At 37.6% G+C, this 16,606-nt stretch overlaps 1 protein-coding gene across 1 annotated transcript in view; it reads left to right on the top strand.

Moving 5' to 3' along the window:
* LRPPRC (leucine rich pentatricopeptide repeat containing) overlaps window positions 1-16,606 on the top strand; it is a 108,355-nt gene that overhangs the window by 20,736 nt on the left and 71,013 nt on the right. The window contains exons 6-14 of the mRNA XM_029937271.1: window positions 164-250; window positions 862-988; window positions 1,337-1,481; window positions 1,780-1,925; window positions 2,179-2,284; window positions 2,365-2,472; window positions 8,806-8,924; window positions 11,238-11,331; window positions 14,928-14,994. Of these exons, the coding sequence (XP_029793131.1) occupies window positions 164-250; window positions 862-988; window positions 1,337-1,481; window positions 1,780-1,925; window positions 2,179-2,284; window positions 2,365-2,472; window positions 8,806-8,924; window positions 11,238-11,331; window positions 14,928-14,994 (999 nt within the window). The remainder of the gene's footprint in view (window positions 1-163; window positions 251-861; window positions 989-1,336; window positions 1,482-1,779; window positions 1,926-2,178; window positions 2,285-2,364; window positions 2,473-8,805; window positions 8,925-11,237; window positions 11,332-14,927; window positions 14,995-16,606) is intronic.

The raw sequence follows: 16,606 nt of genomic DNA, 5'->3' as shown, positions 1-16,606 counted from the left end.
CAATCATTTTAAAAACTTACCTGCCTTTTTTACCGAGTAGCTCAGGATATATAATCGGATATGATTGTTACAATTTCAGGGTGTGAGATTTTGTGTCTACATGTTGTAAAAAGTGGCTCTGATGTGTATTTCCAAGGATATTTTCATTTCTCTTTTATTGCAGCAAGATTCTTGGATTTATGAAAACCAAGGACCTGCCGATCACGGAGGCGGTTTTCAGCGCTCTTGTTACAGGACACGCAAGAGCCGGGTAATGTTCAACTTAAGGGTTTGTTCTCAAGCGAGATTGAAATTACAGGAAATTATTATAGAAAATTCCTAAACCAGGTTTATCTTTTATCTAACCCATCAAAAATTTTCAGTGTGTGTGGTAGAATATGTAACTTTTAAAGAATTTATTCTTAAATTTATCTGTTTCATAAAACTTTTATTTGCAAATATTCAATTTTAAAAATTGGGCCTGATCCAAACGAGCTGACGTTGTATTTTAATGGCTCTCTTGATGCTTTTGGAAACAGTTTTATTTTTGAAGAATAACTTACTAAATGTTATTCTTCCCTTAAAAGGTAAATTTGAGTCATTGCATACTTGATGAAAGAGGGCACCTTAAGGTCTGTGTGATTGTGATGCAGTTAGGTTTCTCTTTTGGGAAAGTTACCTGTAAACATTTGAAAGGTTTATTATTTTATTTCACAAGCCTACAACCAGTTTCATATGTATTTGTCCTTCTCTGATGTCCTTTGCTAACTGGTTTATAAGAATTGTTAATTTTAGTAAGTATAGGCTGATACATTTTAGATTGAGTGATAACATTACATTTGCCAGTATCATAATAATCTGTTTTCCTTGAATAACTTGCAGAGATCTAGAGAATGCAGAAAATATTCTCACAGTGATGAGAGAGGCTGGAATCGAGCCTGGTCCTGACACATACCTAGCATTGTTGAATGCATATGCTGAAAAGGGTGACATTGACCATGTTAAGCAGGTATGACTTATGTCATGTAAATAATATTTTAAAACTATTTGCATAAAAAAATAATTAGTGTGAGCTTATGCTAGGTTTCACATGAAGCAGAAATGTGTAGTTTATATCTGTTTTTAAAAGTATTTCTTGTAGACGTTAGTATTGAAGGAGAATTTTTATAGTTTGGTACCTTGGTGTAGATTTAGCAGTTATTGCTGATGTGTAATTTTTCTGTTTTATAAAATAAGTCCTAAACCTTTAGATGGTGTATGTTCCTAATTTTTAAAATTTGCTGTTTTAACTTATTTGGCTGTACTTTAAAAATACTGGTTTCTAATTCGTTCTTCTAATTTTCGAAACTGTCTGCAGACTCTGGAGAAGGTGGAGAAGTCTGATCTTTACCTTATGGACCGTGATTTATTGCAAATTATTTTTAGTTTCAGTAAAGCTGGGTATTCGCAATATGTCCCAGAAATTTTGGAAAAACTTACATATGAAAGAAGATCTATTCCAGGTATTTTTAAAAAATGTATTTTTGTGATTTTTCTAAAAATCTGAATTATTATTCTTACATGATGGGAAGGGCATTCTCTAACAATAGGGGATCGCAGTACATGAACACAGGACTCTTTTGGTCAGATTGTAAACTAAGCAGCGTGAGTTAATGAACACATGGGCTGTTTTGATTTGAAAGCGCTTCACTATTATCTAGGCAGCTATATCCTGTTGTTCATAAGTTTGTCTTTCATAGTGGTTGCTATGTAAAAACATTACTCAAGTCAGTAACAAAATACGTCTTTCTTTTTCCCCAGATGCAATGAACCTTATTCTGCTTTTAGTCACTGAAAAATTGGAAGATACAGCATTCCAAATTTTATTAGCGTGTCCTGTTTCAAAGGAAGACAATCTGAATGACTTTGGCAGTTTCTTTTTACGACACTGTGTGACCATGAATACGGTATCCTGTCTGTTTTTACTTTCTCGACAGTGTAATAGGCAGTGAAATAAAAGTCTATGAAATAGGAGGACATGTTGAGATTAGTCCAATTACACACAAACGTTATGAAAACTTTGTTTCTGCCTGATAAGTTTATCAGGTAGAAAGAGGAGGAGAGGGTGAGATTTTTCATTCCCGGAGTGGTAGCAGCTTTGCAGAAGGCCGGATGGTAGGATGTTTGCAGACCCAGCTGACATGCGTTACCTCCCCCCAGCCCGCGGAGAAGCTGAAGGACTACTGCAGGCAGCTGAAGGGGTCCCCGATGCACGCATCTCCTTTGCAGTTCACGCTCCAGTGCGCTTTACAAGCCGGTAAAACTGGTACGGTATGCTCCTCAGTAAAACCGATACAAAGAAGTTTGCTGAGGTAGCTTTGTAATATTTTATGGTATCTCTTTCAGATTTGGCAAAAGCTCTAATGAAGGCTCTGAAGGAAGAAGGTTCACCTGTCAGAACTCATTATTTCTGGCCGTTGCTAGCTGGACATCAGAAGGAGAAAAACGTTCAAGGTTAGGTTTTGCCTTTTACAGATTTGTAATGGTTCAGAGATCCAGCGTTAAGTTTCTCCACACATCTAGTTAGGTTCTTTGGGAAGGCAAACTTATTTCTGGGTACTAGACATTGTGAGAAAATTAGGGGAGTTTTCTTCTGATTTCAATCGGAATCAAGAATTGGGTAAGCATTTTAAGAAACATAGTGCATTTCTTTCGTCTTAATTTCGTTTCTGACCTCATCTCTGATCTTGATATTCAAACTTGTGAGTAGAGTTTTAAACAGTTTATTATTTTTAAGTTTTTCAAAAAACTCTTTAGTTCTTGGTTTTACATATACTGTTCAAAATTAATTCGTCTAGCCTTATTCAAAATAAAGTTGTACATAATCAAGCTGTTTTCTTTGTGGACCAGGCTCCTTCGCTGAGCTGAGTTACAATAATAAGAAAGGCAGGGAAACTTTTATTGCAAAATGAGTGCTCATGACCTGACAGCCTGCTGATTGAAGGACAGAAATGTTCAATCTTTCAGGTTCTTAAGTACGTTTAAGCATTTAGCATACTTTTCCCTCGTACACATGGGATGCCTATAGGATATGAATAAGAATTGAACAAATATTAAATTTTAGAGTACAGTATCTAATTCTTTGGTTTGCATTATTGGTAATTCAGAAAGAGTAGTCTCATAAAAAGATGCTTTTAACAGAAGTACTTCCCCCTTGGGGAAACAAAAAAATGGTCTTTTTCATTTTATCTCGCAGTATAATGTGCTTTAGAATGAGATGCAGAGTTGTTAGTGTGACATTGGGTGACAAACAGAATGCACAAACAACAAAAAAAGTGCTTTTAGCAGACTTTCATATTGCAATTTTATTTTAAATATATAGTCGTCTTCTGGTCTAAAGGAAATAGTGAAACAAGTATTCCCTAATTGTTTCTGGCTATAAAAGTCTCAAAATCCTTTTTAGAAAAAAATCCTCATGAAAAGAACATGCTAGTTGATTAACTCTTTGCACATCCTCCAGTTCTGAAAGCTCCCAAGAAGTTACTTTTAGCCCAGTATTTTTGAACAAGAGAAAGTTTACATCATTCCATGAAAATCTTCAGGCATATTCATATTGTCCATCTCTGCACAAATTAAAAAATACCCCCATTGAAATATTTGTTTGTTCATCAGGAAAATTTGTTTTCTTCAACCTTCTCTCTGTATCTAGATTTGAATTGGTCACCACACTTTAACAACTTAGTAAGCATAAAAGAATTCAGGTAATTTCTTTCAGTAGTTGTAGCTCAGACTAGTAGAAAAATGAGCTTTGTCTTGACTCCATCCTCTCTTAGTAGCTTATAATTTAGATCGCAGAGGTGCCTTGTTAAAAGCTCGCTTTATATTAGTGAAGTAACTGAGAGGTTCTGTGACTGACCTTGGGCTCCACACCCAGCTGTCCGTGCTGCTGGGATTAGAACCGGAGATTTCTGATCTATTCGGAACACTCTTCTTAAGTACCATAACACTTCCGTATCAGACATTTGTGAGTGTTACGCCTTATTTATTGTATAAAAATTCTTAGCTATTAGCTAAAAGTTAGATGCCAGTTTTTGCATTAAGGACATTTTAAAAAGTTGGTATCACATTAACCAGTGATGGTTTTATCTGGAAAAATATATAAGCTGAGAAAGGTAACTGGGGAGTACAAGATACTGTCACTTGTGTTACAGTTTTTAAGAACTAGTTTCTCCCTTTGCAGAGGCCCAGAAATACAGTAATGTATGTATTCTACAGTTGTCCTTCATGTAGCAACAAAATGTCTTTACATACTCTATATGGTTTCTTTAGGGTCACATAAGAAGATCATATTTTTATTAATGCAATGAACCTGTTCTTTGTCCAGGAAAAGTCCTATATAAACTGGTAGAAAGAATAGAAGAATAATGGCTGCAGTGATGGAAGATGTAGTGGAGCGTTTCGCAATAGATAAATAAAACCCTTCATGAAATAAAGAAAAGTATTTAGAGGTCAGATCAAACTGAAGCAAGAGTTTTCAGCAATACTGTGATCATTCATATTATTAATTGAATTCTAGAATATTTCTGGCTGCCAATTCAGCCATCACCGACCCCTAAGAAAGTTTCTCATAGTGATTTCCTTATAGCTCATCTTACTAGTATTTTTCTTTGACACAAATGGAAAAGTGAGAGGAACTAACCGAGAATGATTGAGGATTTATATCCCTGGGTATATTTAGAAAACCAAAAAATAAGAGTATAGAAGGGATAAGATATATAAGGAAGGGGCCATGTGGAAGCTTGCATGCCAGTTGAGTAAAGTTGGTTGAATAGAGACATGTTGCTGTCCTCCCGTCGGGCTGTGGTTACTGAGGTGTCTTTGTGTCCTCCCTCAGAGTGCCTGAGAGAGTGACTGAACTGAACTGAGCAGGTGTAGACCCGGGCTTTCTTAAACCAACTTTAATTTCAATTAGAGAAATACATAAATTAAAAATGCTGGCAGCACACATCCTCTAAATGAGCAGAATACACTCCTCCCCTAATGTACCTTTTGGAAGAACAGTGAGTTCAGAGAACAGAATGTATTTGAGTCATAGATATTGGAGTGAAGGGTTTTGCACAGAAATAAGAATCTTCTGTTTACAGGGGCGCCTGGGTGGCTCAGTCGGTGAAGCGTCTGAATTCACTCAGGTCATGATCTCACAGTCGTGGGTTTGAGCCCCGCATCAGGTTCCGTGCTGACAGCTCAGAGCCTGGAGCCTGTTTTGGATTCTGTGTCTCCCCCTCTCTCTGCTCCTCCTCTGGTCATGTTCTGTCTCTGACTCAAAAATAAACAAACAAAAAAAAACCCCACAAAAAACAAAGAACCTTTGAAGTTTACAGTGAATTTGTTGATCTATTTTCAAACATCAGAAAATCAAATATATAGTTACATTATTCTGCATTTACTCTGTGTATCATTCTAAGGAAATTTAAAAAATTACTAGGGTATTTTAAGACAGCTAAAAAAAATGAAATCATTATTGTTACTATTAGTATATTTCGGGTTTCATACATTTTTCCTTTTAATTTAAATAACCACTTTGAGAGCTAAGTGGAGAGTTTTGCTGTCATCATTCTTATCTTATAGAAAAAGAACTGCTAAAAAACACTTTTTGGTGACCGCAAGGACTTGATCCCATGTTTTCTGGTTCCAGGTTAAAGGGTAGATTTTGGGGCGCCTGGGTCACTCAGTCGGTTAAGCATCTGGCTTCAGCTCACGTCATGATCTCACAGTTCGTGGGTTTGAGCCCTGCGTCGGGCTCTGTGCTGACAGCTAGCTCAGAGCCTGGAGCCTGATTCAGATTCTGTATCTCCCTCTCTCTGTCACCCTCTGCTGCTTGTGCTGTGTCTCTCTGTCTCTCAAAAAAAAAAAGTGTAGATTTTTCCAGTTTTGTGGTGTTATGAGCATGTGCCAGCAATTAGGAGACTTGTTTGTTTTTTAATGTTTGTTTATTTTGAGAGAGAGAGGGCATGTGAGCTGGGGACAGACAGAGAATCCCAAGCAGACTGTGTGCTGTCAGCGCAGAGCCCAACATGGGGTTTGAACCCACAAACTGTGAGATCATGACCTGAGACAAAATAGAGTTGGATGCTTAACTGCCTGAGCCACTCAGCAGCCCTAGGAGACTTGGTTTCTTATTCCAGATATGGCTTTGATCTTAGAGAAATCACTCACTTTAACACTTTTGTTAAAGATTATTTGACTTCTGAAGACATTTCCAGCTTTATTTCCATAGAGAAATACACCACCCCCAGTAGACTGAGTTTAAAGGCCCCTGAAAATACAGGTAACAGGTTTGAACTGCATAGATTCCCTTCATGGATTTAAAAAAAAAATACAGTAGTGAAAATGTATTTTCTCTTTTTACAATTGTTTTCTTTTTTTGAGTTTATTTTGTAGAATTTAGTTTGAGGGAGGATGCGCACCTGAGTTGAGTGGGGGGTGGGGCAGAGAGAGAGAGGGAGCGTGGGAATCCCAAGCAGGCTGTGCACTGTCAGCACAGAGCTGGACACGAGGCTTGACCTCATGAACTGTGAGAACATGTCCAGAGCCAAAATCAAGAGTTGGATGCCTAATTGACTGAGCCCTTTTTTCTCTTTTTTTCTTTTTTGGTATTTACTTTGGGGAGGGGGAGACCTTAACGATTTTCTTTATGACATTTTTTTCTCTAGTTTCTTTATTTTAAGAATATAGTATATAATACATAGCACATACAAAATGTGTACTCATTGACTGTTGATGTTATTGATATGGCTTCTGCTCCGTAGTAGGCTATTAGTTGAGTTTTTAGGGAGTCAGAAGTTATGTGCAGATTTTTGCTTGCGTTGGAACCAGCGCCCACCCCTAACCCCTGTGTTCAGGAGTCAGCTCTTGACAGACTGATCAACACCAAGTTGTGATCCAGGATTCTTTCTGTTCAGTGTGTTCTCTGTTTCCTGTTTTCCTCTAGGCCTAGACCCCAGGAATTTCTTTCATGCCTGTGTGTAATACAGTTCTTGGTACTTTGTTTCTGTCTACTCACGAGGCATGGTTCCTGGCATATTGCTGTTTCTAATGGTATAAACTAAGAAGTTATGGCTCAGAGAGGTGAAGTTACTTGCTCAGATCTACACTACCATTAAGTGCCAGAATAGGTTGAAAGCTCTTTAAACTACTTAAAGGTCTCTTTAAACTTTGAGCATGTTTTTGTTTTGTCCTTTCACTGGAGTCTTACTATAGAAACTTAGTTATTTTAAACTGCAGTCGTGAAAGCAATCCTATTGATGAGAAAGGACGTTGAGGACTTGAGGTTAGAATAAGTCTGTTACAGGTAATTGAAAGGCAGCTAGCTCTGCCCTCCTCTCAAGTGCTTAGTAATCTCTGCTTCTAAAGAAGAGCACAGTGTTATTTGCCATTTTTTATGACAGTTATCAATGTTATTGGTACTAATTCCTAGTGAATTATTGAGAGGAACATGTCTCCTAAATTTTGCTCATGAGTATTGTTTTGCCTGTTGGGTGCTCTGTAGGCCAAGTCTACATGCATGTTACCCTAAACTTTTAACTAAGCACATGCTTTACCTTGAGGTTTTTTTCAGTATTGTATTTATATATTGAAAAATAACATTTAAGGTTTTGAAGATCTATTAGGTGATTTTAAGCATAATAAAATATTTAAATAATCTGAATAATAATCTGAGTTTTAGCTAAAAGAAATGTGCAGATATTCATAATGTAGTCACCCTTGCCTATATGTCTGTACTCAGTAGAAATTTACAATCGGGTGTTATACTAGAACACATTACATAACAAATTCGTAGAAATGTAATTTTTCTGTAGATGATGTAATAGGGCAAACGCAGGGACCTTTAGGGGAAGTTCTAATGTGAAAGTAACGAAGCTGAAGAAAATAAGTTTTAGAGTCCTTTCTCTTATTAAACTGTGACCTCTGTCAAATTAGGTGACACCTGAGTAGTTTGGTAATTTTCTAGATTAATTGGTCTGATATAAACTAATCAGTTTGGAGTATTTGAACATAACTGTAGCTTTGGAAAACATGCAGTGACTTTTTAAGAAATTAATAAAAGATATTTTTGTAAGTGGGAGAAGGGAGAAGCAAAGAATCTTGTAGGTGTTTATTTTTAACCATATCAAGATAATTTCTTAGCACCTATTGTTTCTTATTCACTTTTACTTCTATAAAATATGAAATCAGAAGTGAAGGGGCACCTAGGTGGCTTAGTCAGTTAAGTGTCTGACTCTTGATCTCAGCTCAGGTAAGGATCTCATGGTTCGTGAGTTTGAGCCCCACATTGGGTTCTGAGCTGACAGCTTGGACCCTGATTGGAATTCTTTCTCCCTCTCTCTCTCTGTCTCTGCCCCTACCCTACTCGCAGGTGCTTGTCTTTGACGGATCCCCTCTCCCCCTGCCCTCCTCCCCCCTCCCCCTGCAGTGTTTATGCTGTTCAATTGTTACCGTGTCAACCCATCGCTGCTGTGTATCAGCAGTGATATTTTATGATCTGTGTTCATTTGGGTACCAGAGGCATTAGGCTTGTTGTTCAATTGTTTTAAATTTTCTTACAGTTCTAATTTGTAGGATATTCCTTTAGCACTTGCTACTGAATTAATAGCTGAAGAAAGGAGGAATTTTTTTTTCATTTGTCATCTTATTTCCCAGTTCTTTGCTTTTCTGCTTTCTCTTTTTAGACAAACAAAATAGTCTTTCATACATTACTATTCAGAAAGTAAATGAACTGAACTTTCTGATCTTTTGTTAATTTATTCCAAGTACTTCATCTCTGTGCTTCTAAATGTTATCCTGCAGGTATAATTAAAGTTCTCAAAGCAATGGATGAAATTGGAGTAAATCCTGATCAGGAGACCTATATAAATTATGTGTTTCCATACTTTGATAGTGTGAGGTCAGCTCGTGGTGTTTTGCAGGTGAGTACAAGTAAGTGTGGTTTTAATTTCATAGTTGAAGAGATTTCTTTCCTCCCTAATTGTTCAGTAGGAACCCCCAAAAATGAAAAGTCATTAAGCTTAGTACTAAAAATGGTCATTATTCTATACAACTTTCTAAAGCTTTGTATAAAAACACTGGTTAGTGTAACATCTATAGTGATCAAACTTAAAAAACTAAAATACATAAAACACGAATTTTCTTGTTTGTTGAGAGGCAGTATGTCAATACCAGGAAAAATGTAAATAAAACAATAGATGCGCCTCAATCACACTTTACAATGTAACTCAGTTTTCAGTTTTTGGCCATCACTTTCCACTTGTATATGAATTTTCATAATACAATCTTAGTATACTTACCATACTTAGTATACTTATTCTTTTTTTAAAATAATCTTTTGTTTGACTACAAAGCATTTTCCTCCCCAGTACTTCCTCTTCACATCAGAAGAGGCAAGGCATTTATGAAGGGGCAAATGAAGAAATTGTATAGTGCATTGGATCCGCAAGGTCTATACTTTGTGTTTTCAAAGTAAATGCTCTATAATTTGGAACAACATGGCAGAGCACCATTTTTTTCCTTATTTTTTTAGTTTCTCTTATTTTATGACTATTTTTCTTTATTTATTTTAACTTACATCTAGGTTAGTTAGCATATAGTGCAACAATGACTTCAGGAGTAGATTCCTTAATGCCCCGTACCCCTGTAGCCCATCCCCCCTCCCACAACCCCTCCAGTAACCCTCTGTTTGTTCTCCATATTTAAGAGTCTCTTATGTTTTGTCCCCCTCCCTGTTTTATTTTTGCTTCCCTTCCCTCATGTTTGTCTGTTTTGTATCTTAGGTCTTCATATGAGTGAAGTTATATGATATTTGTCTTTCTCTGACTAATTTTGCTTAGCATAATACCCTCTAGTTTCATCTACATAGTTGTGAATGGCAAGATTTCATTCTTTTTGATGAGCACCAGACATTTTAATAAGAAATATTTTGTTCAGAAGGTCTGTTTCCTAGGTGGGTTATTCCCATGATGATCTTTCAAATAATTGTAGTGTTCCTTTCTTTCATTGAAATAATTATATAACTACAATTCTCTTAAACACAGGGTTTATATCTTGAATTTCTTTACTTTTCTTCCCTGAGTACTTAGAATATTTTGAGCCTGTGCTATACATATTTTACTGTTAAAAATTCATATTTACAAAAATCATTTCCTCATATGATCTTACTTCCCCAACCTACTTTTTTCACTTGGCACTTTCTATTATAGTATATAATTCCACCAGTAATTTTTTATACTTGCATGCTGTTTTATTGTATAGATATACCTTAATTTATTTCTAGCTATTGCTTATTATTGATTAGGTGGTTTGAAATATTGTGCTGTTATACAGGGAATCAATAAATGTATTGGAGTTGAATTTTGGCTCAAATACTTATATTAAACAAATGATGGTGTGGGGACACATGATTGAACATTTGGTGTTAAATTAAATTTGATCTTTACCTCACTATATGTCCCAAAGTGTCATTATAGATCTGTGCATTGAATTTTTGTTTTGTTATGAGTGAGAAAATTGGTCTTATCGTGCCCAAGTTTGTAAAATCGCCCCAAATTGCCCCAAAACAAGCACCAGAGACTGCTAGGGAGACTGAGTCACGCCTGCAGAAGCAAAGGGCCTTTATTACAAGCTTAAGCTTGGGCTCACAGTCTCCTGCCGGCCACATGGAGAGAGCCCCAACAAAGGCAGGGCAGGGCCTTTTATGCCTTTGGGAGGGGGAGTTACAGGAAATGATGACAGGTGTACAGTGATCCAATTTCTGCCCCCCCCATCAACACTGGCAGTTGTGGGAGCCAGTCACAATAGTTGGAGTATTGACCAATCAGAGTGGGCCCTCTAAAAGGGCAAAGGTATCGGCCGGCCTCTCCCGATTGGGCGCCGCAGGCGTTTTCCCTCCTTAAGGTGCGCCCTTTCAGGAGAAGCTGGCGCCTTCCCCTTTAAGTACAGGGGGAGGCTGGATCCGACCTGCCCCTTTGATAATAAACTCTTTCTAGGAGGAAGGTGTCTAAGGGTAACACATATTTGAATTTGAAGATTAGGAATTTAATTTGGAATGTTGAAACTCCATCTCCTAGTTTTTGTTAAAGTTCATTTATTCAGTTTACATATTGTTCTAGAAGATGATTTTATTTGAATAAGAATGTGTTGATAAAAAGAAATGGGAAAACGAACTATGAATGGCATATCAACATATCTTTAGCTGAGGCATTTTATTGTATCTGCTTTCTCCCTAGGAAAATGGATGTCTACCTGAAAATAATGTATTTTCACAAGCTGAATTCAGAAGTGAAGCAGTTAATGGGAACTTATCCTATGTTTTATCATTTTGTAAGTATGCAACATTAACCATAAACTTGACAGGAATTGATTTCAGTTACTGTTGAGGGCATACAGGCTAGTTCATGCCCTTGACCCATACCTCAGGGAAGGTCAAGGTAACTTTCCGTGTCTTTTTATATGTTTTGCTTAAGTCAGATTGATAAGACAGTTTATGAGTTGAACTTACAATTTGGAAGTACTTTTATTTTTATTTTATTTAAATGCAGTGGTAGGGGTGAACCAGCACAGAAAGCAAGTTTACCCCACCTCTGTTTTGTTTTTTCCTTTTTTTTTTTTAATGTTTATTTTTTGAGAGACAAAGACAGCATGAGCAGGGGAGGGTCAGAGAGAGAGGGAGACACGGAATCCAAAATAGGCTCCAGGCTCTGAGCTAGCTGTCAGCACAGAGCTCGACATGGGACTCGAACCCACGAACTGTGAGATCATGACCTGAACCGAAGCCGGACCCTTAACCGACTGAGCCACCCAGGCGCCCCTCTTTTCTTTCTTTCTTTCTCTTTTTTTAATGTTTATTTATGAGACAGAGACAGACAGTGTGAGCAGGGGAGGGGCAGAGAGACAGGGAGACACAGAATCTGAAGCAGGCTCAGGCTCTGAGCTAGCTGTCAGCACAGAGCCTGATGTGAGGGATCAAACTCACAAACGAGATCATGACCTGAGCTCAAGTCGGATGCTCAACTGACTGAGCCACCCAGGCATCCCAGAGGTAATTTTAAAGTTAAAAGAACGTTGGAGATAATTTGGTGGTAGGTTAGGACCCAGAAAACTTGGTTCTATTTATAATTAAGCCACTGATAATGGGGATAGTGTTACTTATCTTCCTTGTGTGAGTCATTGTGAAAATAAATCATAGGTCTTGTTTCTAAAAGTGTTTCTGAGCTGATGCGAATTTTAGCCATTGTTACATGAAACACTTCTCCCAGTTCTCCTCAACCGAAACGAAGCAGATGTTCACGAAACACTCAGAAATGCTGTGGTGCTTGACAGTGTTCATCACGTGTTGATAAAATGACCTGCACTGATAGAGGAAGACAGGCAGAGATGTTAAATGATTTGGTCAAAGTTAGTGACTGAGCCAGAACCAAGATTGTCTCCTCTGACGTTCTTTCACCCTACCATGTTTTCATGAATAAGACATTTCTTAAATTTTTGAAAATTTCTTAGATTTTTTTCATCTTTGAACATATTTGTGACATTACATGAGCATTTTTCTAACTGTGAAAAAGATAACAAGAAGAAAACGCACAAACTTCAGTTTCTAACCCCTAAAATGTTAGAAGCCCAGCATGGATTACTGTGTATCCAGATTCCCCAGGTGAAAGCATTGTAAAAACCATATCACTGGTGTTGAAAATAGTTTCCCTTAATATCATAAGTGTTCAGAATGAAAAATGGGTGACTGCTGCAGGTGTGGGTATCTGAGTTTAAGGATGGGTATTAATGCTGTCTGCTATCTGAGGGTATTGATTTTGCCATCTGCTCAGTACAATATAAAAATTTGACTCCCCGACAGGGCAACAACAGCAGCAGTAGCAGAGGAGTCTGGGTGCACGAGGTGTATGCACAAGAGCTGCCTTTTCCCTTCAGCGTCCGTGCCGCTTAATGTCAGCCTCCTGCTCTTCAGAATTGTTTGTTGCTAAGGAAACTAGATGCTTTTTGTCAGCAGCCTTCATCTTGCTGAGATGTTTCTGGTCACATTTTAGTGAATAAAAACTTGACAGTATTCTATAAAATACTAGTTTGGATAGTATAAGAATAACTTTTCAGGAGGCTATCACATTTGATAAAAATTCCAGGAACCTCAGGACTAAGGGGTACTTCAGGCCACTCCTGTCAGTGCCCTGCCCTCCCCGCTGTGATCTATGGGTCTTTGAGAGCAGTTAGTTCTGTAATTGCTGCTCTTCCCTGTAGGCAGCTCTGAAGTAGGCAGTTTTGGTTACTACTTCAAAAGGAATGGCAGGTAGTAGAGACGAGTGAGTGGCTTGTCTTGATCCAGTTTGTGTAGTCATAGGAAACATTTTCCCACTTGTGTTTATAGGCATGGAAAATTAATTTGATCAAGCAGTTTTATTAAAGGTTGCTGAAAAGTGTGTAGTTATGTCCTTTTAAAACTTCCTTGAGTGACTAAATGCTGATCATGTAAGAAACGATTTTCAGATTTTTGAGTGCTGTGGAAAACCATTGAGACATTTCTACTCCCTGTTCAAGGATATGACAGTTGATCTAAAACCATTTTCTGTGTGTGTGAGTTAAATGTTAATTCATGTTTAGGAGAGACGAGCAAGTATCCATAAAGTCCTACGTGACTTTTCCCAGGAATTGTGTTTTTGTGTTTAAGTTAACCAGCTATCTTAATCTTCACTAAACAGTATTTATTAATTCTGTTTTCAGAATTTGCCTCAACTATGAGCTTCTCTCTAATTTTGCCCATCTCGGGTCATTCAGTAGTCATGTCACATGTGAAACGATTAAATCAGTTACTGACAACATGGCAACATTTTAATACAGTGGCAGGGAAAAGTAAAGGCAGGAGTTGCTTACTTTGATTTCCTCCCTTGCCAGTTATGGTAAGGGTTATATGAAGAATCAGGCCTGTGTGTTAAGGCAAATCACGTCAGCATTGAAATATACAAAGTTGTAGATTGTTAAATGACAGAATGAATAAAAGGGCAACAAAGATACTTAGAAAAGTGGAAGGTGAATATAAATTAGTTATCCAACAGAGATGAAGACGTACGACTAGGTTGTCACCCTTACACGAACGAGATTATTGACTATAATGGAAAATGGAATGACAAAGTGAATGGTTCAACAGAACCAACTGCTACTTTGAGAAAAGAACTTTTCTCCTTTAAATTTTTTTTATTATTTATTTTTGAGAGAGAGAGAGAGAGAGAGAATGAGAATGAGAATGAATGGGGGAGGGGCAGAGCGAGAGGGAGACACAGAATCCGAAGCAGGCTGCAGGCTCCAGGCTCTGAGCTAGCTGTCAGCACAGAGCCTGAGCAGGGCTTGAACCCACGAACTATGAGATCATGACCTGAGCTGAAGCAGGACGCTTAACCGACTGAGCCACCCGTGCACCCTTTTTCAATTATTTTTTTGTCTTTATTTTATTTAGAGAGAGACAGTAAGTGGGGGAGAGGCAGGCAGACACACACACACACACACACACACACACACACACAGAATCTGAAGCAAGCTACACACACACACACACACACACACACACACACACACACACACAATCTGAAGCAAGCTCCAGCTCTGAGCTGTCAGCACAGAGCCCGATGCGGTCCTTGAACCCACAGACCGTGAGATCATGACCTGAGCCGAAGTCAGACGCTTAACTGACTGAGCCACCCAGGCACCCCTAAAAATGTTTTTAGAGGGTGGCTTATGTTACAGATACATATTACTGCATTATCTAATTATTTTTGTAGTAGAACATTTCCATTTTAAAAACAAAATTTCCAAAATGAAAATGAAAAGATATTGCTATAAATGTGTTTCCAAAGAAGGTGATAATTTTTAAGTTTTTTGGGTTTGGTCTAGAATTTAATGATGATCACTTTCTTTTGCAGTGGAATCAAATACGTTGCCTTTCTCCTTCGCTTCTTTGAGAGGCAGCCTAATTCTAGGCTTTAGGAGGTAAGATGATTACCTTATATAATTCTATGCCGGGTTTCTCCTGTCTTTTTGGCCTGCTGTGTAAGGAAACGTACAGATAATTCTGGTCTTCCAAATTTTCCATTTACTAGGGAACTGAAATAACCTTACCTGTTTTATTCTTCTTCTTAAGTAGTTGACTTGAGTGCAGGCAGTCTTTTATATCATCTTTTCCAAGAAATACACACATGTTTGGTAAAGGTCTTATTTCAAAGAAAAAAGCACTGTTTGAAAAAGGCAGGTTGGAGTTACAAAGTTGTATGTATGTCTGAATAGTACTTTGAATATTTAATTACAAGGTGACATTAGTCAGGATAATACTACTGTCTTACTCGGTGTGCTAGGGGATGTTAATGACCTTTTTCCCTCTCAGTGTTGTTATTTTCAAAATATTCAAACATAATGAGTAATTCTTTACTATTATAATTACTAACGTAATTCTTTACTGTTGAAAGAATAGTAAAGGAAACACCCACATACCCTTTATGTAGAGTTACCATTTTTGATATTTTGCTATATTTGCTTTCTCAAACACTTTCTTTCACATATACACACAAGCACTTAAGTATATATGCTTTTTTCTTTTTTGCTGAATCACTTGAAGTTGTAGACATCATGATACTGGATCCTTCAACTTTCCTTTTTAAGAATAAGGTCGTCGTCATGGGGCATGACTTTGGCGCAGGTCATGATCTTGTGGTTCGTGGGTTCAAGCTCTGCGTCGGGCTCTGTGCTGAAAGCTCAGAGCCTGGAGCCTGCTTCGGGCCCCGTGTGTCCCTCTGCTGTTCGCACTGTGTCTGTCTGTCTCTCTCTCTCTCTCTCTCTCTCTCTCTCTGTCTCTCTCAAAAATAAATAAACATTGAAAAAAATTAAAAGAAAAAGAATAAGGTTATCATCTATATAATCACAATACCGATATCACCCCTAAAATTTAATAGTATTATATTATCATCTAATATACATAGTTCATGTTTAGATTGTCCCTGGTTTTAAAAATTTCTTTTATAGCGGTTTCACTTTTTGATTGAGGATTCAGTAAGTGCATGCATTGCATTGGTTGCTGCCTCTTTGTATTCTCTTAATCTGGAACAATTTCCTTGCCTTTTTTTTTTTGTCATTATGACACTAACATTTTATTTTACTTTATCTGTAGAATGTCCCTCCCACATTTCATATTTGTCCAATTTTGTTTCTCATCATCAGACTCAAGTTGAATATTTTTAGCAAAAATACTTGATAGGTGATGGCATTTCTTACTGCAGCAAGAGGTAGAATGTTGGTGCCGTCAGCAAGTTTGATCACTTGGTTATGGTGGGTGGCCCCCATGTCTCTCTTACAAAGGGACCTCACTCCCTTTGTGATTAGTGAGAAGTCTGTGGGATGATGTTTTGAGACCAGGGGTCCTGTCCTGTGTCCAGAACCTTTCACTCAGTGTTGTAGCAGTCATTGGTAATCCTTGCTGAATCCATTGCTCACAGTGGTAGTTAGAAAAGGACAAGTTTCTAATTTTGTCCTTCTTTCGATATTAATGTTAATGACTTCTGACACTAATCAGTAATTTTTAGCCTATTCCTCAGTGGGAACACCAGGGTTT

The sequence above is a fragment of the Suricata suricatta genome, chromosome 4 (genome assembly GCF_006229205.1).
Source record: "Suricata suricatta isolate VVHF042 chromosome 4, meerkat_22Aug2017_6uvM2_HiC, whole genome shotgun sequence".
Lineage (NCBI taxonomy): Eukaryota > Metazoa > Chordata > Mammalia > Carnivora > Herpestidae > Suricata > Suricata suricatta.
Note: the sequence above shows the minus strand (reverse complement) of the source record. Positions and strands in the feature narration are given on the sequence as shown.